We start from the raw sequence: 25,190 nt of genomic DNA, 5'->3' as shown, positions 1-25,190 counted from the left end.
TATTCCTACTACCTTTTTTGAACAAGGGGACAACATTCGCCTCCCTCCAATCCTCCGGTACCATTCCCGTGGACAACGAGGACATAAAGATCCTAGCCAGAGGCTCAGCAATCTCTTCCCTCGCCTCGTGGAGCAGCCTGGGGAATATTCCGTCAGGCCCCGGGGGCTTATCCATCCTAATGTATTTTAACAACTCCAACACCTCCTCTCCCTTAATATCAACATGCTCCAGAACATCAACCTCACTCATATTGTCCTCACCATCATCAAGTTCCCTTTCATTGGTGAATACCGAAGAGAAGTATTCATTGAGGACCTCGCTCACTTCCACTGCCTCCAGGCACATCTTCCTTTATCTCTAATCGGTCCTACCTTCACTCCTGTCATCCTTCTTTCCTTCACATAATTGAAGAATGCCTTGGGGTTTTCCTTTACCCTACTCGCCAAGGCCTTCTCATGCCCTGTTCTTGCTCTTCTCAGCCCCTTCTTAAGCTCCTTTCTTGCTTCCCTATATTCCTCAATAGACCCATCTGATCCTTGCTTCCTAAACCTCATGTATGCTGCCTTCTTCCACCTGACTAGATTTTCCACCTCACTTGTCACCCATGGTTCCTTCATCCTACCATTCTTCCTCACTGGGACAAATTTATCCCTAATATCCTGCAAGAGATCTCTAAACATCGACCACATGTCCATAGTACATTTCCCTGCAAAAACATCATCCCAATTCACACCCGCAAGTTCTAGCCTTATAGCCTCATAATTTGCCCTTCCCCAATTAAAAATTTTCCTGTCCTCTCTGATTCTATCCTTTTCCATGTTAATGCTAAAGGCCAGGGACTGGTGGTCACTGTCCCCCAGATGCTCACCCACTGAGAGATCTGTGACCTGACCCGGTTCATTACCTAGTACTAGATCTATTATGGCATTCCCCTTGGTCGGCCTGTCCACATACTGTGACAGGAATCTGTCCTGGACACACTTAACAAACTCCGCCCCATCTGAACCCTTGGAACTAATCAGGTGCCAATCAATATTAGGGAAGTTAAAGTCACCCATGATAATAACACTGTTATTTTTGCATCTTACCAAAATCTGCCTCCCAATCTGCTCCTCTGTATCTCTGCTGCTATCAGGGGGCCTATAGAATACCCCCAGTAGAGTAACTGCTCCCTTCCTGTTTCTGACTTCCATCCATACTGACTCAAAAGAGGATCCTGCTACATTACCCACCCTTTCTGTAGCTGTAATAGTATCCCTGCCCAGTAATGCCACTCCTCCTCCCCTTTTTCCACCCTCTCTATCCCTTTTAAAGCACTGAAATCCAGGAATATTGAGAATCCATTCCTGCCCTACTGCCAGCCAAGTCTCTGTAATGGCCACAACATCATAATTCCATGTATGTATCCAAGCTCTCAGTTCCTGATGCTTCTTGCATTGAGGTACACACATTTCAGCCCTTCTACCTTACTACCTTTACACCCTTTATTCTGCTTCTCTTTCCTCAAAGCCTGTCTATATGTTAGATCTGGCTTTACTCCATGCACTTCTTTCACTGCTCTATCGCTCTGGGTCCCGTCCCCCTCGCAAATTAGTTTAAACCCTCCCGAACTATGCTAGCAAATCTACCTGCAAGGATATTGGTCCCCCTCGAGTTCAGGTGCAACCCATCCAATCTGTACAGGTCCCACCTTCCCCAGAAGAGATCCCAATGATCCAGAAATCTAAAATCCTGCTCCCTGCACCAACTCCTCAGGCACGCATTCAACTGCCATCTCCTCCAATTCTTACCATCACTATCATGTAGCACTGGCAGCAATCCTGAGAACGCCACCCTTGAGGTCCTGTTCTTCAGCCTTCTGCCTAGTTCCCAAAACTCACACTTCAGGACCTCATCCCTCTCCCTGCCTATGTTGTTGGTCCCAGCATGTATCACGACTTCTGGTTGCTTTCCCCCTCATACCAGGATGTCGTGCACCCGGTCAGAGACATCCCAGACCCTGACATCGGGAGGCAACAAACCATGCAGGTGTCCTTCTCACATCCACAAAATCTCCTGTCTGGTCCCCTGACTATAGAATCTCCAATGACGACAGCTCTGCTCTTCTCCGTCCCACCCTTCTGCACCACAGGGTCAGACTCAGTGCCAGAGGCCCTGCCACCGTGGCTCACACCTGGTCGGTCGTCCCCGCCAACAGTATCCAGGACGGTAAACTTCTTATTCAGGGGAATGGCTACAGGGGTGCTCTGCACTACCTGTCTGCTCACCTTCGCTTCCCCCCCCTGACTGTTATCCAACGACCTGCTTCCGACCGCCAAGGTGTGACTACCTCCCTGTAGCTCTCATCTATGACTGCCTCATTCTCCCTTATGAGTCGAAGGTCATCCAGCTGCTGCTCCAGATTCCTTACACTGTCTTCCAGATCACCCAGCCGTATGCACTTCTGGCAGATGTGACTCTGCGGGAGAGGGGAGTTCCCCAAGACTGCCACATCTCACATGAGAGGCACATCACCGTCTCAGGAGACATTGTAAAGACTAACTGCGAGCAAGCTTGTCCTCCGCCTCTTCTCATCGAAGCCTCTCGAGTCAAAGCCTCAAAGCTCCACTCCTTCACTGGCTGCTTTCCACCTTCCAAACTTCTCTAAGACGTTAGAATCGAGCTCGCATACACCACTTGTGTTGGCAGTTCTTTCCACATTCTCACGAACCTCCGAGTGGAGAACTTTCCCACTCCTATTCCCCTTAAGCAGTTCACCTTTCACCCTTAACCCATGGCCTCTGGTTGTCGTCCTACCCAAGCTTCTTGCACCTTTTTCTTAAAGTGAAATGTAACTCATTATTAGACAAATGCTATAACTTACTCACTACATTTAACATATATCGTAACAGTGTTGAAGTGAAATTAGGTTTCAGTTGTGAATTCTGTTCTTTTGCAGAATGAGCTGGCATCCCTTTGTTTTTAATATTCAAGTCACTTAGATAAAGGAAAAGCAAGCAAGATTCTTGCTACCAAATGATACCATGAATAGAATTAGGAAATATTAATATCAATAGTTATGTAAAGTGCACGGTACCTTTACAGGACAGGTAACTCGGGTTCAATTCCTGATGCTGTCTGTGAGGAATTTGTACATTCTCCCTGTGACCACATTGTGTTCCTCCAGGTGCTCCAGTTTCCTCCCACAGTCCAAAGATGTACTGGTTGGTTAACTGGATGTTGTAAATTATTGCATGATTAGGCTGGGATTAAATCGGGGGATTGCTGGGCAGTGTGGCTCAAAGGGCCGAAAGGGCCTATTCCACATTGTATCTCAATAAATAAAATTATTCATTGGGATTCTCTTGAGCAACATCACAATAACTTCAGGATTTCAAATATTGCCTGGTAGAGAATTGGCAGAGATGATTCCTTCTGCTGGTCCTTTAGTGTTTCCGTGCATGTTACAAAGCAAAGGACACAGTGAAATTCTGTAACATAATCAAAGGCAAGTAGGGTTGGTAAATTTTTGCGAATAGTTTCCCCCCCTAATATGTTCTTAACTATTACATGTAAAGTAATATGGACTGACTGCAGAAGGGTGTAAATTGTCTTCTGTTTCCAAAGTTCAAAGTAAGTTTTGATCGGGGCAGACTGGCTCTGCGCCTTGGAGTCTACGAACAACACAACGCTAAGCTGAACTGAACGGAACTGAACGTTCCTGGACTGTTTCAATGTTTCTGTGGTTTGATTTTTAATATTCTGTGTTTTTCACTTGTTTTTTGCTGTTTGAGCGATTTGTTCATTTTTTTGCGCGTTGGGTGTTTGTTGTTTTCTTTGAATGGGTTCACTGGTGTTTCTTTGTTTTGTGGCTGTCTGTGGAAAGATGAATCTCAGGGTTGTATACCGCATACATACTTTGACAACAAATGTTCTTTGAACCTTTAAATTTATTATCGAAGTACATGTATGCTACTATACATGAGATTCATTTTCTTCCAGGCATTTACAGGGAAAATAGAAATACATAAGAAAACAATACGTAAACAGACAAAGACTTTCAAACATCAGTGTTAAAAGAAGGAAAATAGTGCAGATAAAATTGGAAGCATGATTTGTAAAGAGATCTTGAAAGTGAGTCTCAAAGTCATAGAATTAGTTCAGAATAGTGGTGATTGAAGTTATCCAGGTGGGTTCAGGAGCTTGATGGTTGTGGTGTAATAACTGTTCCTGAACCTGATGGTGTGGGACCTAAGGCTTCTGTACTTCTTGCTTGATGGTAGTAGCAAGAAGAGGGCTTGGCCCGGGTGGAGGGGGTCTCTGACGATGGATACTGTTTCCTTGTGGCAACGCTCCAACTTAGTGTACTGAATGATGGGGAAGACTTTGCACATGGCTGTCCTGCAGACCTTGTCCTTGTTTTCATCAGCTGGTAGCAAATGGGTATCTTGCTGTGGTTTCCCTACCTTTATACTGCACCCTGTGCCTTTTGCTGTTGAACTAGAATGGGGATGGAGGAGCTGGTGATAGGAGCAAAGAATGTTGTTGACCATAATTTAACTCTGCAAACGTAGATTCAGTATAAATGTGGTTAGTGCTGCTACCCACTGGAGGCCGCAGGAGCTATTCATCCCTGAGTTAATGAGCAAGTAAGTCAGGCAGTATGTTTCTTAAGACGTGGCAATCAGTCCTGTTGTAAAACTTCCCACTTTAAACTCATTTGGATCGGACAATGAACAGACATAGACCAACTGCGCCGTTTTAAAATGTATAGATTAACTGCAGAGGAAACTGTTGTAACTGTAACCTCATAATCTGAGTCATCTCATGGTTCAGAAAACTCAAAACAAAACGAGGAAGATTCATTAAAATTCTCTTTGCACTAAATCATGTCTCCTGTAGAGTGTTGTGCTTTCTAAAATCCATTTATGGTCTGCGTAATGTGCGAGAACATGCATGAATGCAGTATTATGTATTTCTTTCCTGTGCCATCCACCAGGGACACTGCCAGTGTGGTAGCTGCGTCCAATTTTCTCTCTGTCTCTTGATGAGAGTAGCTTCCACTCCTTGGCGATTCCATCTGTTTGCATATCGGAGATTGGAGATTTACCACAAAGACAGACTGTAGTGCATTACACCCACCCCATTAAACTATTTTAATCCGATATATCTCCTCAGGGACATCAGAATTCCCAGACAACATTTTCAGAGCTACCGTCCCCTTTCGATGAATCCGTCTGACTTATGAAAGAAAAAGATTTCAAATAGACTCAGCCCTGTAATCAATTGATGCAGGCTGAAACAAACCTGAATTTACCACAAATTGTCCCTAAAATTCTGCATTGGTTTTGACATTAATGTCAGAAAAATCATCCGGCCACTGAAACCATTTCTGCTAGATTTCTACATAACAAAGTGATACACAAATGTGTACCTCCTGAACTTAATTCCTAGCAAAAAGAGGGCCAGCCCCGAATTTCCTCTATTTACACTGGTGATGCACTGGGGGTTCGTTAAAATGAACAATATAGGGCACAGCTGTTTTCAGGATCAGGTGAGACAAGCTGAAGTAAGGAGTTTTTGAGCCTGATGACTAGTGAAAGTTTGAATTACTGCAGTTGGGAACAACCTTTTGGAGCAATTTATTTTCTTGGCGTTGAGCCTAGACGGTCTTGAACTTGCTTCTGACTGCCTGTGGGAGTGTGAGACTACTGAGAGATTTTGATCAAGCCCTCCCCCATCTCCCATGCATTAGTGGGAGCCTCTCAGGTGCAGGTATCTGTGAGGATATCGTTGTAGAGTGCACTCTGTGAAGATACCTTTGTAGAGCCTTCTTACGCTGTACAAGACACTTAGAAGGATGAGTATACAAGGAACTGTGGTTGAATTTAAACAAGATGGACCGCAGAAGAAATCACCCCCCTCCATCAATACAATGTCCTATTAATAAAGGTTCTGTGATGTCCTCGGGGGGGCGGGGGGGGAAGCAAAGATGGGAAGAGAGCACTTATCAAAAGGGCAATTGTGGAAATATGTCAACCACAGCAGAGGAGTTGCAGCCCACGGAAACCGATGGCAGCACTCCTATGTGGGTGATAATTGGATCCAACGTTCAGCCACAAGTGATGCGTGGTATGTTAGTAATAGCAGAGAACCATGGTGACTCTGATAGAGTGACCAATAAATTATTTCCCTGCAGCATAGGAGGCTGAGGGCTGAACTTATAGAAGTATATAAAATCATGAGGGATGGACATAAGGTGTATGGTCACTGTCTTTCTCCCAGAGTCAGGAAGTCTAAAACTAGAATCAGAATCAGAATCAGGTTTAATGTCACTGGCAATGTTGCAAAATTTGTTGTCTTTGCAGCGGCAGTACAATGAAATATATAATAATAGAAATATAATGTGAATTACAGTGAATATCTATAGATGTATTAAATAGTTAAATAAGTGTTGCAAAAGTAGAACTAAAAAAGTAGTGAGGTAGTGTTCATGGGTTCAATGTCCATTCAGAAATCGGATGGCAGAGGGGAAGAAGCTGCTCTTGAATCGTTGAGTGTGTGCCTTCAGGCTCCTGTACCTCCTCCCTGATGGTAACAATGAGAACAAGGCATGACCTGGGTGATGGGGGTCCTTAATGATGGACGGTGCCTTTTTGAGGCATCGCTCCTTGAAGATGCCCGAGATCAGGGGTGGTCAACCGTTTACATTCCATGCGTCATTTTTTTCACTCACGAGTTCAGATGCGCCATAAAACTCTTGTACCCCCAGTCAATTCTTGTAAAAATATGTTAATATAGAACTTGTGCGTGAAAAAATCGCATCTGAACTAGTGCGTGAAAAAATTGGCGCATGGAATGTAAAAGGTTGGCCATCCCTGCCCTAGATACTATGGAGGATAGTGCCCATGATGGAGATGCGTAAGTTTACAGCTTCCTGTGGCTCATTTCGATCCTGTGCAGTAGCTTTAACCCCACCCCACCCGTACTAGATGGGTATCCACGGTACATCTGTAGAAATTTGTGGGCTTTGGTGACACACCAAGACAACAGATGGGAAAAGGGGAGGGATTTAAAGGGCAAACGAGAGAAAATCTGCGGATGCTGGAAATCCAAGCAGCATGCATTTAAAGTGGATCTGATGGGAAACTTCTTTCACACAGAGGGTGGTTGGATGAGTTCCCAGAGGAAGCTGTAAGAGATGGATATAATACAATGTTTTAAAAGACATTAGATAGGTACATGGGTGAAAGAAGTTCAGAGGGACATGGGCAAAATGCAGGCAAATGGAACTAACTGAGCTAGATATCTCGGTCAGCTTATTTGTAGGGGTTTGAAGGACCTGCTTCCACACTGTATGGCTTTTTGACTATCATCAAGAAGTTGGAGGGGACGTTTGATTTCCCGTGACAGACCAAAAGAAGTTCCACAATGTACTGAAGCTGTTGTGTCTTACCTAGACATAGTTTGCGATCACAGATAGTTTTGTATTCCTAAAAGGCTTAGCCATAAGTAGTTACAGGGCAATATCCTACATGTTTTTAGGTTAGAAATCTATGCAAACTAGATTGTCATGCTGAGAGTTATAAAGGCACCAGCCCTCAAATGGCAAACAAAGTATTTTAACCCACATAACTGTCCAACTTTCTTCCCAATTACACTTCCTTCTTTCACTAATGAATTTTGTTGCTCTTCAGAGGTATCAGCCCAGTCACCTGGCAGGAGATATGTTTAGAAAGAGGAATAAAATCAATTGTGAGCAATCCAGTGCACCTACCCACTTGGTTTACCAAACATGTTGCTGCTGAATTGTTGCGCTGTTTATTTGGGCTTTACTTTTCATGAATCTCTTTCACGTGCTCATCAATAAATATTGTTTTTGCTGGAGCATCTAAACAACAAATAGTGCATTCATCCGGCCGGGGAAATACACTGCTTGTTAGACAGTGTCCACTCCAACCATCACAAATAGGTTAAATTGGCATTGTTAGTGATACAATAATCCCAGTAAGAAATATAATCAGAATCAGGTTTAATATCACCAGCATATGTCATGAAATTTGTTATCTTTGTGGCAGCAGTACAATACAATACATAATAATAGGGAGAGGAAAAAACTGTGAATTACTGTAAGTGTGTATATGTGTCTGCGCGTGGCCAAGTGGTTAAGGTGTTCGTTTAGTGATCTGAAGGTCGCTAGTTCGAGCCTTGGCTGAGGCAGCGTGTTATGTCACTTAACCACACATTGCTCTGTGACGACACTGGTGCCAAGCTGTATGGGTCCTAATACCCTTCCCTTGGACAACATCGGTGGCGTGGAGAGACTTGCAGCATGGACAATTGCTGGTCTTCCATATATCCTTGCTCAGGCCTGCGCCCTGGAAACTTTCCAAGGCGTAAATCCATAGTCTCACGAGACTAATGGATGCCTCTCTCTCTCTCTCTCTCTCTCTCTCTTGCTCTCTCTCTCTCTCTCTCTCTCTCTCTCTCTATATATATATATATATATATATATATAGACTCTGGAGCGAAGGTTCCCGAGTTCGAATCCAGGTCGGGCCACCCCCGAGCACGCTTCCCATCCGTGTCGGGTTGAGTGTCCAGCTAGCCACCTGGCTTCGTAAGAAATACAAGGGTCAAGTCAGGAACGTTCATAACATGACCCGGTTATATGTGTGTGTATATATATATTTTTTTTAAATTAAGTAAGTAATGCAAAAATAAAAATAGAAAAAAGTAGTGAGGTAGTGTTCATGGGTTAAATGCCCATTCAGAAATGAGATGGCAAAGAGGAAGAAGCTGTACCTGAATCACTAGGTGTGTGCCTTCAGGCTTCTGTACCTCCTTCCTGATGGTAACAATGAGAAGAAAGCGTGTCTTGGGTGATGGGGATCCTTAATGATAGATGCCACCTTTCTGAGGCACCGTTCCTTGAAGATGTCCTGGATACTACAGAGGCTAGTGCCCATGATGGAGGTGACTAAGATTACAACTCTCTGCAGCTTATTTTCGATCCTGTGCAGTAGCCCCCTCCCCACACCATACCACATGGTGTTACAGTATGCAGCCAGTTATTTTCACCTCTGTATTCATCACTTCAGAACTGTGGTTTTGAAAATCATTGGCTCAAATTGCCCTGTGGGGATGTTAACCCAAAAAAAGGAAATTTTATTAATGAGGCCACAGAGTTCTTTGCAAAAATACTGCAGATGCTGGAAATCTGAACTGCAAACACAGATGTTGAAAGTGCTCAACACCTAGTGTCTGTGGAGAGCTAACAGAGTTAATGATTTAGGTCATCAGAACTACAGCAATGAAGAAATGAGCATGTTTATAAAATACAGAGATGGGGGTTGGTGAAGTGAACAAAGAGAATGTGTACATTTGAGTAGTAACCAAGATTGTCCAGGTGATAGACTTATTTTTTGGGCTGTCCAAGAAAAGCGGCTTTCTATGTTGCAGAAGATATCTTCAAAGGGAATGTAAATAAAAGAAAATGAGTGAGGATGAGAAAGATAGCTAGACAGATAAATAGATAGGTAGATAGAGAGATAGGTAGACACAAGCTGGAACTCTACTGCAGAACTAAGTAGCTGCTAGAAATACTCAGTAGATCAGTTTGCATCTGTGGAGATAGAAAGACTGTGTTACTTTATACTTTATTGTCGCCAAACAATTGATACTAGAATGTACAATCATCACAACGATATTTGGTTTTGCGCTACCAGCTCCATGGATTACAAATATTAAATATTAAGAATATTAAAAATAGTAAAAATTAGTAAATATTAAAAATTTAAATTATAAATCATAAATATAAAATTAAAAAATGGAAAGTAAGGTAGTGCAAAAAAACCGAGAGGCAGGTCTGGATATTTGGAGGGTACGGCCCTAGATCTGGGTCAGTATCCGTTCAGCAGTCTTATCACAGTTGGAAAGAAGCTGTTCCCAAATCTGGCCGTATGAGTCTTCAAGCTCCTGAGCCTTCTCCCGGAGGGAAGAGGGACGAAAGGTATGTTGGCTGGGTGGGTCGTGTCCTTGATTATCCAGGCAGCACTGCTCCGACAGCGTGCGGTGTGAAGTGAGTCCACGGATGGAAGATTGGTTTGTGTGATGTGCTGTGCCGTGTTCATGATCTTCTGCAGCTTCTTTCGGTCTTGGACAAGACAACTTCCATACCAGCTTGTGATGCACCCTAGAAGAATGCTTTCTACGGTGCATCTATAAAAATCAGTGAGGGGTTTAGGGGACAGGCTAAATTTCTTTAGTTTTCTCAGGAAATAAAGACGTTGGTGGGCCTTCTTGGCAGTGAACTCTGCTTGGTTGGACCAAGTCAGGTCATTTGTGATATTGATCCCGAGGAACTTAAAGCTTTTGACCTGTTCCACTTGCGGACCACCGATGTAAACGGGGTCGTGTGGTCCACTACTCCTTCTGAAGTCAACAACAAATTCCTTCGTCTTGCTGACGTTGAGGGATAGGTTATTGTCTTTGCACCATGCCACCAGGTTCTTAATTTCCTCTCTGTACTCATACTCATCATTACCCGAGAAACTGCCTACAATTGTTGTGTCATCAGCAAACTTACATATTGAGTTTCATGGAAACTTGGCTACACAATCATGGGTGTACAGTGAGTACAGCAGGGGGCTGAGTACACAGCCTTGTGGGGCACCGGTGCTCAGAGTGATTGTAGAGGAGAGCTTGTCCCCTATTTTTACAGCCTGGGTCCTGTCTGTGAGGAAGTTGAAGATCCAGCTGCAGATCTGAGTGCTAAGGCCCAGGTTCAGGAGCTTTGGAATCAGTTTATTTGGAATGATGGTATTAAAGGCAGAGCTGTAGTCAATGAAAAAGAGCCTTATGTATGCGTCTTTATTCTCCAGGTGTTCTAAGGAGGAATGTAGGGCCAGAGAGATGGCATCTGCCATTGATCTGTTGCTCCAGTAGGCGAATTGCAAAGCGTCGAGGTTGACTGGTAGGCTGTGGTTGATATGTGCCATAACCAATCTCTTGAAGCACTTCATAGCAATTGCTGTCAGAGCCACAGGTCGATAATCATTCAGGCATGCCACCTTGCTCTTCTTCAGCACCGGGATTATCGCTGACTTCTTAAAACACAAGGGGATCTTAGACTGAAGCAAGGAGCAGTTGAAGATGTCAGCAAACACTCCAGCTAGCTCGCTTGCACAGGCCCGGAGAACCCATCCTGGGACACCTTCTGGGCCCGTCGCCTTCCTTGGATTTATCTTCAGGAAGGCCTTTCTAATGTCCTCCTCAGTGACGATGAATCTCGATGCCACCAGGTCCGGTTCATCCGGAGGTAGCAGGACGCTCTTCTTCTGTTCAAATCTTGCGTAGAATACGTTAAGTTCGTCAGGAAGAAAAGTGCCGCAGTTATTGATATTCCCAGCCTTTTCTTTGCACCCAGTGATCTCTTTTGGACCCTGCCATAGTCTACTGGCATCCCTCTGGTTAACCTGGGCTTCTAACTTGGCTCGACACTGCCTCTTGGCACCCTTAATGGCTTTCCGGAGTTCACGCCTGGATTCTGTGTAGCGACTGGTATCCCTGGACCTAAAAGCCACAGTTCTAGCCTTTAAAAGGGACTTGACCTCATGATTCATCCAAGGTTTCCGGTTAGGGAATACCTGGATCGTCTTGTGAGACACACAGTCCTCCGTGCATTTCCAAATCAAGTCCGTGATAGCTGAGGCATACTCATCGAGGTTAGCTGTCGAGTCCTTGAATACTAACCAGCCCACCGATTCAAAGCAGTCACGGACGACCTCATCCATTTCCTCCGTCCAACGTGACACTACTTTTGACACCGTGACCTCCCGCTTCAGTTTCTGTTTGTAAGCCAGAAGGAGGAGTACGGCCTGATGGTCCAATTTTCCGAAGTGAGGTCGTGGGACAGAACGGTAGGCATCCTTGACTGCTGTGTAACAGTGGTCAAGTATATTTGGGCCTCTAGTGGGGTAGGAGACACGTTGGTATAAGTTTGGCAGCGCCTTTCTGAGGTTGGCCTGGTTAAAGTCCCCAACTGTAATGAGCTAAGCCTCCGGATACCTGGTCTCAAGTTCACTGATGTTGGCATACAGTATGTTAAGAGCACACTCCACGTCCGCCTGAGGGGGAATGTAGACTGCTGTCAGTATGACCGAGGTGAATTCCCGTGGCAGATAGTAGGGACGACACTTCACTGACAGGTGTTCCCGGTCTGGGCTGCAGGAGCTTGTCAGTGCCACTGTGTCCGACCACCATGCAGTGTTGATCAGTAGGCAGACACCACCTCCCCTCGTCTTGCCCGAAGACGCCGTGCAGTCCATCCGATGGATCGAAAATCCCTCCGGTCGGATGGCACAGTCGGGGGTGGCGGGGAGAGCCAGGACTCGGTGAAACAGAATACACAGCAGTTCTGCATCTCCCTGCAGTAGATGAGTCTCCCTTTAAGATCATCCACCTTGTTCTCTATGGCTTGCACATTAGCTAGTAGGATGGTGGGCATAGGGACCCTGAAGCCCCTCAGCTTCAACCTGACCAGCAGCTCACCTCTTTTCCCACACTTCCTCAGTAAATAGTGCATCTTTCCAGGTTTCCATTGATGCAGTATGTCAGCTCTTTGAGGTTGGTGGATGCATCCCATGGGGATCGATCGGTCACGTCGTCGGATGCTCCGGGTCGGGCCGAGTAACGGGGGAGGCTCTGCTGCCACTTCCAGCTGCCGGGGGCCCGGGCTGTCGATTGGGTCGGGCCCCGAAGCCAACACTTAATCCCGGATGGCCGGGCTTCTGGCTGAAACAAGTCTGTAAACCGAGTCACAGTTGTGGAGGCCTCCGCTCCAGCCGAGCCTCAGGCTCGATTTCCGAGGTCGGCGGTGGAGGCCTCACTTTCGGCAGCTGTCGGTGGTCACCAACGGGGCTTTACGGTGGTCGCTCCAGGGAAGCGTCTGGGGCACCTTGAGGTCTCCGCCGTCACTTCTGTGTGGTTGTCTGCTCCGGAGAGGTGCTGGTCGGAATGGGCCGTGTCTCCAAGCGCTCTGGCACAGTAGCAGACCGCGGGTCTCCAGGAACGTGGTGGGCTTCGTTGGTCGGGTCCAAGTGCGGTCCGGAGTTTAAGAAGCAGTTCTGGCGCGGTGGTCTCCAGCTGGGTCAGTAGCTTCGCCAGGGTGTTGTTAACCTTGATCTTGCTGGATTGGAGGTTTAGAAGGGTTTCTCAGGTATAGGATACTGGAGAGGGCAGTTTGCTTGGGAGAGCACGCGCAAAGTCGCCAGTTACCAGCGCCATCTTATCCAAGATATTAATATCACAGAGACAAGGTCAAAGTTGAGTTATTTGAAGTATCGTGAAGTACATGTACATATGCTGAAGTGCGGTCAAAAATTTACTTGTGGCAGCATCTAAAGCACAGAACATCAGATACACAATAGTCACAAGTAAAATATAAATTAATAACAAATAATACAGAACTATGCAGAAAGCACACAGTTAGACCAAAAAAAAGACCAAGTCCATTGTAGTGCAAAATGATCACTGAGGTTATCAGGGGCACAGTCTTTCTGGCATGGGTACTTCTGAATAAAACAGTAAAGACTGTTCATCTGAAATGGTTGAATTCAACACAGAGTCTTGGCTAGACAGATGAGGTGGCATTCCTTGAGGTTTCATTTAGCATTGATGCAAAGGTATTGGATGCCAAAGACGGAGGTCAGAGTACAAATGTTTGGCTTATTTGATGTTATTTATTTTCATACTTTAATACTCTTTTAATTTAGAACATAGAACTGTACAGCACCTACAAGCTCTTTGACCTATAATGTTGTGCCAACCCTAATGCTTCCTTCCCACATCAGCTCCATTTCTTCTTCATCTATGTGCCTACCTAGGAGTCTCTTCAATCTCTCTAGTGTATCCGCCTCTACAATCAACCCTGGCAATCTGTTCCATGCATTTATCAATCTCTGACTTAAAAAAAACCTACCTACCTCCAACTCCCCCCTATACTTCCATCCAGTTGCCTTAAAATTATGCCCTCTCACATTAGCCATAGCTGGGTAAAAGGTGCTGGCTGCCCACTCTATCTATGCCACTTATCTTGTACTCCTCTATGAAATCACCTCTCATCTTTCTTTATAAATGATATTACACAGTCCAATCTTTCTTTCAGTGAGTCAGGTAAATTGAAATGGGATACCAGATTTGGAACCTTTGGGTATTATGGTGTGGGTACTGGCACAATGACATGTGAAGGCCGGATGGAAATGGGGTTCTGATGTATTAGAGAGAGCACAAGCCCTGTGCCCCCTGGTATGCTAGAGGAAGAATGGAAACCAGTGCAGTGGTGTGTGAGAAGAAGGGCCTAGTGAGTGCAAAGTGATCATGAGAACTAGGCTCTTGGTGACTGAAAAGGATCGTGACAAACAAGACTTGGTGAACCAAATGCTGAACCTTCAGGATTCCCAGGGAATCAGATTAAGGATTACTGAAGTCTTACTGTACCTCTAGGGTGGTGGGATGGAGATACGTCTCTACCGAAGGAGGTGTAAGGCTCTCCTTCCCTCTGGACCTGCTTAGCAAACAATCTCTACCTCAGTCTGCCATGAGGATAAGTTGTAGATAGTCATCCAGGTTAACGAGGTCACTTAGTGACAAAGGGACATTAACAAAGGAACACAACAGTTACGAAATGAGGAGATTCAGGAAATGCCTAGCAGATCAGGTGGTGGTAGTGGAGAGAAAGACTTCACATTGCCACAGATGATGACCTGGAGTGGAATTGGTTGAACTTGACGCAAGCAGAGAACCTGAGTTACCTAAAGTTGTAGAATTCAACATTGAGCTGAGAGGTTTGTAATGTACCCAGATAAAGGTACAGTAGATCAGGCATTATTTATGGAAAATAGTAAGCATTCGGCACTTTGGGCTGAGATCTGCCATCGGGACTCATTTCCCTCGATGCTACCTGGTCTGCTGAGTTCCTCCAGCATTTTGTGTGTGTAGCTTTGGATTTCCAGCATCTGCGTACTTCCTCCTGTTTGTAAAGGTGCAGTACTTATTCTGGAAGATACGGCAACATCTTTCCACTGCAACATATTCCCAGCATTTTTTTCCTCTTTATTTCTGATTTCCAGCACTTGTTAATTTTCACTCTTCGAATATACTTGTTGCTAGTTTGAGCACAGACTTAAGTTCTTGAAGTGAGTGAGCAATGAGTTTTTGAGAAGTCTTACTAAGTGTCCAATTATAAGCCTATTAGCACTTTAAGTGTGTCTAAATATAGTACTCCATATACGCTCTTTGTTTATTTGTGATTGCCAAAGGATAATTGCTTCTGGATCTGGGAGCTCCAACTTATGTTGGGAAGACTTCACGTGTATGTTGCATGGTGATTGATATTATTAGATACATTTCTGATGCTGGGAAAATGTGGGCTGTAGAGTATGGATCCTGATTAGACATACCCAGTCCAATTTCACAACCAGTGTGACTTCACCTGGATGAAAGTGCTGATGCAATTTACTCTGGCTTACATCAGTTTTGGATTGCATAGCTTTGAATCGAAACAGCCCTGTGCAGTCCAGTTTCCCGGCTAACATATTGCATTTCATTCCAAGTATTCTGTCAGGCAAAAGATGTTTTATTTGGAACATATGATCAGTAGCATAAACACAATTTTTAACAAGTCCTCCCAAGTTACAATGGTTTGAGAATTTCAATTCAGTTAAAAATAACTGGGAAAGGATCATTAATATAAGTAAAATGGTTATTTAAAATAATTTAATGGGTTTGATAATGTGTTTTAAGGTAAGGAAACTTGATTAGATTAGTTATTTAAGTCCCCTTACAGAAGCGTTCCATAGAAGAGTGTCATTTATCCGTTCGAATCTGTGCCAACTTTCAGTCCAGCTCCTCTCCCTGTCCCGGGTTCTCCATCTTTCTTCATTCTTTCCACAAAGGTAATGGCATCTCTCTCGGTTACCTCCCTTGCTATTCTGGTTCATTCCATTAGAAATACTGACGAATCAGAAGCAGGTTTAATATCACTGGCTTATGTTGTGAAATGTGTTGTCTTTGCAGCAGTAGTACAATATAATGCATGATCATAGAAAAAAATCATGTATTACTGTTGTATTGCAGTGCGTGTATGTATATATATATATATATAGAGAGAGAGAGAGAGAGAGAGAGCACATGTTGAGGCCTTCAGGCTTCTGTGCCTACTTTCTGATGGTGGCAATGAGAATGAGGCATGGCTTGGGCGCTGGGGGTCCTGAATGATGATGGCACCTTTTGACCACATGGCTCCTTGAAGGTGACCTGGATACTACGGAGGCTAGTGCCCATGAAGGAGCTGTCTGGCTGTCTGAGTTTATGACTCTCTGCAGCTTATTTCGATCCTGTGCAGTCTCCTCCACCTCCACCCCCCCCCACCCCCATACCAGCTGGTGACGCAGCCAGTTAGAATGGTCTCCGCAATACATCTGTAGTAATTTTGCGAGAGTTTTAGATGATGTGCCAAATCTTCTTAACCTCCTAATGAAATATAGCTGCTGTCGTGTCTTCTCTGTAGCTGCAGTGATAGGTTGGGTCCAGGATAGATCCTCAGAGGAAATACACTTTTTGAGCTGAGGGCTGTTTTTAAATTTTTTGGGTGTCCTATTCTTCTCACCTTTTAACTGCAAGAATTGTGTGAAAACCCCTTGTTATTTCAAACCTGTGCTGTCCGCTGAAGTATTTCAACCAGTTTTCAGTTTTATTAACTATTAGTTAACAATTACCTTTCTGTCCTGTTCACAGTGAGCAAAATTGCAGACGCCAAATTGAAACCAGTTTGTTCAGTTTAAAGCCAATGGTTGGCTCCTCACACTTAGCCAGACTCCATTCCAACAGTTAAATAGTGTGTTGAATGCTCTTGGCAGTGTAATTTATGATCCCAGCTCTCTATTACTTGAAGTAATACTCAATGTGAATTCCTTTCATTCTCTGTCTTCATGTAGGGATATTAAAATTTCATGAATGCTATTTGGGCGATGGTCTGGCAGAAAACAACAATGATTTTAATGAAACCAGCAGCATCAACCTGCAGACATCCAGTTTCTCCACTCTCGAGCAGTACGTGACCAATGTTCGTGAAGCACTTGGCATCGATTCCTACTACACCAGGTAAAGTTTGCATTTCTTTGAAAGGTTCTTATTGATTTTGATATCCTCTTTCTGTTAAGGTGTCAGTCCTGATTTGCTTCATGCAGAGACAGAATGAAGATCATAGGCAGAGGCAACATGCTTTATTATGGACTGTGACAGTGTTTAAGATCATTAAAATTAGTTAATAACAGGCCGTGAAGTTAGTGCCGTAATGAGTTGCATCATTGGAATTTATTTCCGTCTTTGCTATGTATTACGGTTTGATTTTCTTTTTCATAAAGCATTAAATTTTCAAGTGCATTAAAAGTGCATGAGTTGAGGAGAGAAAAACATTTTTTACATCCAATATTGCACTTTTAAGTTCACGAACACTGTTAATGCAGCTTCCCCCACCCTGAATTCATCCTGGGAACCTGGCCACACTGAGTTTGAAATAAGATTCTTGTAGTTAAATCAAATAAATGGGAGTCATTCTTTGATTGAAGGTATTAAGGCCACATGGCCTGTGGATACACGAATTGTAGAATACAATCCCCACAACACGCAAGAGACCATAAGATGATAAGATATAGGAGCAGAATTAGGCCACTTGGCTGATCCATTTTCCCTGTCAGCCCCAATCTCTTGCCTTCTCCCCATATCCCTTCATGCCCTGACTAATCGAGCATCTGCCAACCTCTGCTTTAAATATACCCAATGGCTTGGCCTTCACAGGCACCTGTGGCAACGAATTCCACAGATTCACCACACTTTGATTAAAGAAATTCCTCCTTATCTCCGTTCTAAAAAGACACCCCTCTATTAGGAAACTCAATACTGATCATTATCTTGTAAAACATTTTGAAATGTGATGTCCTTATGTGAGAGCTGAGTTAGAATTGTAGTTGATATTGCTATTGTATCAATTAAGGACAGCATGAAAAATTTAGAAGGTATTGGAGTGCCTTGCTTTCCATGAAGAAATAACTAACAAGGGATAGATATGCATTGAGTGACCACTTTATTAGATACCTCCTGTACCTAACAAAGTGTCCGCTGACTATATGTTCATGGTCATCTGCTGCTCTAGCCCATCCTCTTCAAAGTTTGACATGTTGCGCATTCAGAGATGCTCTTCTGCACAACATTGTTGGGGCGCGTAGTTGGCATAACGCTCTATAGTGAAGGTGACCCGGGTTCAATTCCAGCTGCTGTCTTTGAGGAGTCTGTACGTTCTCCCTATGGGTTTCTTCCAGGTGCTTTGGTTACCCCTCCCCCCACAGTCTAAAGACGTACCGGTTGGTAGGTTAATTGGTCTTTATAAATTGTCCCGTGATTAGGCCAGGATTAAATCAGGGGATTGCTGGGCAGGGCGGCTCGGAGGGCCAGAAGGGCCGATTCTGCACTGTATCTCAATGAAAAAGTTACTTGAGTTACTGTTGCCTTACTGTCAGCTTGAACCAATCTGGCCATTCCCCTCTGACCTCTCTCATTAACAAGGCTTTTTCACTCTCTGGATGCTTTTTGTTTCTCACACCATCCTCTGTAAACTCTGGAAACTGTTGTGCATTAAGATCTCAGGGGATCAGCAGTTTCTGAGATACTCAAATCACCCCATCTGACTCCAACAATCATCCCACGCCAGAGTTACTTAGATCACATATCTTCCTAATTCGGATATTTGGTTCAAACACCCATGGTTGGCTTATTAGATATTTGCATTAATGAGCAGGTATACAGGTGTAATAAAGTGGTCACTAAGTGTATACTGTATATTAAGGGGATCAGAAAATGATATGCTTGGAGGAACAACACATTTTTTATTGACACAATTGGCAAAGTGGTATACTTCTGTTCAGAATCTCTTCCAATATGATTGCGCATCTGTTAGGAAGCTCACTAAATGGTTCAGCATGGACAAGATGGGCCAAAGGGCCTGTTTCTGCGCTGCCCTTTTCTATGACTCTAAGCTGAGAGTAAACTAGACACTGGATATGTTGGAATTTTATAATTACTTTGTTAACTGTACCTGCCGTCTTTATAGTACGGTGACAATGGTTGAATATTTTTAGTTTTCCGCCAGTTCCTTCTTCCTATGATGTAAAAGCATCTAACCATGTTTTCTGCTCTCTGTTACCTCCAGTCTGTCTGAACCTGGATAAAGGGTGTTAGCTGTTAACTTTACTGTGTTGTGCATCAGAGCTTTGCTGTAACATTGGCCACTGTTTGACAGTATTTACTGCATGGTAGTCTAGTGTATTTACTTTATTTTTTTATTTATTGATTTTACAGCATGGATTAGGCCTTACTGGCCCTTTGAACCACACTGCCCGGCAGTCCCCCAATTTAACCCTAGCCTAATCATGGGACAATTTACAATGACCAATTAACCTAGCAACTTTGGACTGTGGGAGGAAGGAAACCCATACGGTCACGGGGAGAACGTACAAACTCCTTACAGGCAGCGCTGGGAATTGAACCCAGGCCACTGATACTGTAAGGCATTGCGCTTCTTCTTGTAACTCCAGCTCAGAAGTACTAAAAGCAGTTATGCCGCACCAGCTGCAGGTCTGGCTTAATTCAACGGCAGAGAAGTAATTGAATCCTGGATTTTCCACTCCAGTTCATTCCCGCACCATGCATTTTGCTCTTAACTGAGTTGATTTATTTTTGAAACGAAGCGCACTGTGATGAATCATGCCAGAGATGACCAACTCAGTCCGGAAGAATTCACCACCATGTTAAAACAAGGGATTAACTTATTTCCCACAACTCTTGCAAACTTACTAATCTTACTAGACCCTAGAACAATTGCCTAAGTTGCTGCCTTCCACTCAGTACTTCTGGTCGGTACTTCTTTGTGTAAAATGTTTGAAATAGTAACAGTGGAATACAACAGATTCTTCCGCTATGCCGTCCGATTTCTGAATGGACATTGAACCCATGAATGCTACCTCACTACTTTTTTTTATTTCTGTTTTATGCACTACTTTTTAAACTTATTTTATATATATATATTTACTGTAATTCACAGCTTTTGCTATTATTGTACTGCTGCCACAAAGTTAACAAATTTTGCAACATATGGCAGAGATATTAAACCTGATTCTGATAACGATTAGCTTTATTTGTCGCACATACATCGAAACATGCAGCAAAATGCATTGTTTGTGTCAAATAAAATGAAATCAAATCAGCGAAGAATTTGCTGGGCAGTCCGCAAGCTTCTGGCGCTATTATAGCATGCTCACAACTTACTAACACTAAACCGAACTTGTCCGTCTTTAGAAGGTGGGAGGAAACTCATGGTCACGGGGAGTACATACAACCTCCTTACAGACAGCCAAGGGAATCGAACTCCAATCCTATAGCTGATGCTGTGATAGCATTATGGTAACTGCTATGCTACTGCACTTCCTCCAATGTCTCCTCTAGGGTGTGTGCATGTGTGCGCACACACATCCTTTGCTACTAGCGCACAAAGACTTGCTTGTTACATACACCTGTTAGGGTGCATTCTCCAGATACCTTATAAGGTAACTGTAGCCTTCAGCCAGGAGCAAATGTCATCAGGTGGTTCCCAACCTTCACAGAGTGTTTTGACCCTTAACCGCGACACTCTCCAGTTGGTGGGCCGGCAGTGGTGGCCATCACTGCCCATCTGCTCCTGGCTTCCAGCTTCCCTCCTCTTGCTTACTCCAACTCCAACAAGAGGCTCGTTCTGCCTCTTCCCCCATCCTCTGAGCTGCTTGTTTTATGCTCCTTTCGTCCAGGCCCAGAGCTGATAACAACCGCCATGCTGATTTGGCTGGGAAACCTCTGCAGCCGATCTCCACAGGGAACAACCATGCCTGCCATCCCTTGTCTTTACATTCCTGCACTAAGGGCTGGTACTTCAAGGCCTTTTGCTCATGGGCCTCTTCCCATCCCTCCTCCCACGGCACAATCAGCTCAACCAGGATTATTTTCCTGTCTTCATTTGACCACAGTACAACGTCCGGGCGTAGGGTTGTGTGCACCGCATCCGGGAACTGCAGCCTCCTTCCCACATCGACCCTCATCTCCCAGGACCTGGCTGTTAGCAGCAGATTGGGCTTTGGTTGTTTGGTTACGAAAGGTCTGGCTCCCTCTTTGATGAAGGTGATGGTCTTCTTCAAATCTGTGCCAGCCATCCTCTTCTTGCGTCTCTCTCGCTCTAGTGAGTCAGCAAGAGCCAGAAGCACCTTATCATGGCGCCACCTATACTGTCCTTGAGTTAGAGCTGTTTTACACCCGGAGAGTATATGAGCCAGTGTCCCCTTTTGACCACAGAGCCTACAGTTCGGGTCCTCTTTCATCCCCCATGTGTACAGATGTAATGGTGAAGGAAGGGTGTCATACACGGATCTCAAGAGGAGGGAAATACGGAAGGGCTCCAGTCTCCATAACTCTGCCCATGAGATCTTGTGCTTGGGCAGATACCATTTTGTCCAGGCACTCTGGGACCCTTGTTCCACTGCCTTTGACATCCGCTTCTCTTCCTCATGGATCCATACTTCTGCCTGTACCATATCTCACCTGTTCCTTATGCTTGCGTTTCCCCAGTGCTTGGAAGTGAACTGAGCCGAGGCCTTGCCGCCCGACGCTGGGGTTGCTGATGATATCTCGCAGCTTCAGAGTACACACTGCCTGCTCCACAGCTGCGTTGGCTGCCCACTGGCGCCCAGATCCGGTTGTAACACCTGCTTGCTTTACCAAGATGTCATTGGAATCTCTCAAGCTTAATGAGGCTCTGCATTTTGCCACCTTGATTTCCTCCACAACAGATGACAGGGGAAGCTGCAGTTGCCCAGATTGAATATAGAGGCCCGCTGAAGAGAAGCTTGGGGGAATTCCCAACCATCTCCACAGGTGATTGTTGGTTTTCCTCTTGATGCCCGCTATGGCAGTCATGGGGAACTCGTAAAGTGTGAAGAGCCAGAGAAGCCTGGGCAGAAGGCCGTATTGGTACAGCCAGGACTTGAATTTACCGGGAAGTCCGGATTTGTCGATCTTCTTCAGCCATTTGTCTGTCTGCTTCACAGCATTGGTGACATTGGCCCCATCTGTCAGTGACACATTAAACCACTTCCCCAAGCAATTTAAACTGCGCACAAAAGGCTGTCACCCTCTACCCCAAACAAGAGAATATCTGCAGGTGCTCGAAATTCAAGCAACACACACAAAATATTGGAGGAATTCAGCAGTCGAGACAGCATCTATGGAAAAGAGTACAGTTAACGTTTCAGGCTGAAACCCTTTATCAGGACTGGAGTGGTTGAATTCCTCCAGCATTTTGTGTGCGTCACCCTCTACCCCGTCGGCATGTTAAGTATATTTCACGATTGTACGCAATCACATTTCCTTTTCTGGTTTCTGATGTGGACGGTGTTGACAACATGGAGTTCGCGATGATTTGTCTGCCGATTTTAGAACTGGTTTATTTATACTGTTTTTATTGAAGAAATTATTGATTCACTATGTCGAGTTCCAAAGAAACAAAGGGTATGAAGCGCAAAATAACTGTTAGTTCATTTAAAGTGGAATGGCTTATTATCCATGGAATAGCTTATGGTTTACTTACACTTAAAAATTCAGTGTGCACATGCTGTTGTCACAGGGGAAAAAATTGCGCAGCACAAGATTGGTCATTACAAATTAAAGGGAATATTGGCTGCCCCTGTATGAGAAGCTCCTGGGTGGAGAAGTTGTTGCTGATAGGTCTTGGCCTGAAACGTCGACAGTACTCTGTTCCATCGATGTTGAGTTCCTGCAGCATTTTGTGTGTCTTGGGTTGGATAAGGAGAGAAGTAAACAACATGGATTGAATGGAGAACTCAGCAGTTTTATTGCTTTTCAGGTATCAAGCCCATGCTCAAACCACTGACAAAGTGTATATAAATAAATCATTCATACACATGGGCCTGCCTTGCAGGCATCTTAACCTAATTGTGCATTCTTGGGTTGTTAGCTGTGATTGTCAAGAGAATAATGCAAAAAAAAGATATGGTTCTGCTATGTTTCAATTCATGTTTCAGTATTAAATCCAGTTTAGTAACTGACTACATGCTTAACAGAATTGGAGCACATTACTAGGATTTATAGGTATGGATTTCTGGTGTCTTGGGAAGAGCAAATACTTGGTTGAGAGTATAAACGATGATGCTGATCATCACGCGGGATTTTTATTCAAATTGCAATTTTCTTCTTATTTTGTGTGTTTTTTTTCACTGATGGTATTGATTTGCTTGAAAGAAATCAGAATGGAAATAATGAACTTGATTGTTTAGCTTTCACAATTGCATTAGGTTAGATCTATCAAACAGCCTAAATGCACAGAGAAGCTGAGAAGTGAAATAAAGGCATCTGCACTTTCTTGATGCTTGAGAAAATTGGAAACCCAGTTGTAAACATTCCATTTCATCGTGTTGCATACAGAGGTTTCACTCCTGAAGAGCAGTGCTTTAACTTTAGGATAATACTTCATTACTCGTTTACCCCTACTAATGGTTCCTTTGTCGATATCCTGTCCAATTGGTTTATCATTTTAAAACTACAATCTTTAAAACTCTGTTGGATACAGACCAATTTTAATGTAGTGCGCCATCATGATTTAATTGTTTAAGTCCTAATATAATTCTGATCAATATGTGCTGAACCTTTTTCAAGCCCACTGCATTCACCCTGAGTTTAAGTGCTTAAAATTGGATCTAAGCAATGCTGTAAACAACTGCACAGTAATTTCCTATCCTTTATATTCCAGCCCCCTGGAGATGTAGACCAATATTCCATTAACTTTTTTGATTACTATTTATGCCTGTGCACCAGCTTTTAATGATTTGTGTACCTGGACATACAAGTTTATTAGCTTCTCTGTAGACCTAGTCCCTTGCTATTACAATCCTGGTGAATACACAGCCCTGAGAATCGTCCGACCCTGATGGAAGTTGATTGGTCATTGAGTGTTGGCTAATTACTACTAAATGGAGGGTGTTTTGCAAACAAAGTATTCTCTGAATGAGAGTTGGCTGGAAGATATATGTTCTTTAAAATTTGGAGCAGGATAATACTCAAAGGATTCAAAGTACTTTTATTATCAAAGATTGTATCAATGATACAACCTTGAGATATGTCTGCTTACAGGTAGCCGCAAAGCAAGAAACCCGAAAGAACTCAATTAAAAAAAGACCAACACCCAACCAGAATCAGATTTGATATCACCGGCATATGTAGTGAAATTTGCTAATTTAGTGGCAGCATTACAATGCAATACATGATACTATAGAAAAAAATAAATAAGTAAATCAATTACAGTAAATATATATATATATACAATAGTTAAATTAGAAATAGTGCAAAAATAGAAATAAAAACAATAGTGAGGTAGTGTTCATGGGTTAAATATCTACTTAGGAATCATATGGCAGAGGGGAAGAAGCTGTTCCTGAATCACTGAGTGTGTGCCTTCAGGTTTCTGTACTTCCTTCCTGATGGTAACAGTGCACAGAGAAAGAGAGGAAAAACGCAAATCATGCAAACAATAGAAGCAAATTGAGTCCATAGACCCGCATCCCCAGAGCAGCCCAAAGCCTCTCTCTCAGTTCATCTTATAGCGGGGCAAATCACCGCGAAGCTTGCAGGCAGGAAGCGCGTCGCAGCCGGAGCAATCTCGCTGCCCCCAGCGCCACAGGCAGGGAGGAACGAACATCATGGGAGAGCGAGCCAAATCCTGCTCAGAATCTTAGGACCAAAGAGAGTGACAACTACGTTGCTTGCACAATAGCCTGAGATCTGACATGTGCAGGAATAAATGAGAGAGTTCATTGGTGTAGAGGGCTTTCATATTTGACATATGTGCAAAATAGTCAGTGCGTATCAAGTTTAAATTACTTAAATTATAGGAGCAGATAGGTTCATAACTCAGGATCCCCAAGGCACGAGGGGAAGGGAAAAGAATCCTGAATTCTGACTGATATTATAACATGAGCTGTGTGAGTTAAATTGCTTTTTCTTGTTCCCACTTTCCTTTTTCTTATTAGGAATACTCGAGGATCTCACATGATATTGT

General features: G+C 43.9%; 1 protein-coding gene across 3 annotated transcripts in view; it reads left to right on the top strand.

The window, feature by feature from the left end:
- ttc28 (tetratricopeptide repeat domain 28) overlaps positions 1-25,190 on the top strand; it is a 960,596-nt gene that overhangs the window by 736,391 nt on the left and 199,015 nt on the right. For all 3 annotated transcript variants that reach the window (XM_063034167.1, XM_063034166.1, XM_063034165.1), the window contains exon 12: positions 16,978-17,143. In XM_063034167.1, the coding sequence (XP_062890237.1) occupies positions 16,978-17,143 (166 nt within the window). The remainder of the gene's footprint in view (positions 1-16,977; positions 17,144-25,190) is intronic.

Source organism: Mobula hypostoma, chromosome 27 (genome assembly GCF_963921235.1).
Source record: "Mobula hypostoma chromosome 27, sMobHyp1.1, whole genome shotgun sequence".
NCBI classification, from domain to species: domain Eukaryota; kingdom Metazoa; phylum Chordata; class Chondrichthyes; order Myliobatiformes; family Myliobatidae; genus Mobula; species Mobula hypostoma.
This window is presented reverse-complemented; position numbering and strand designations above follow the sequence as displayed.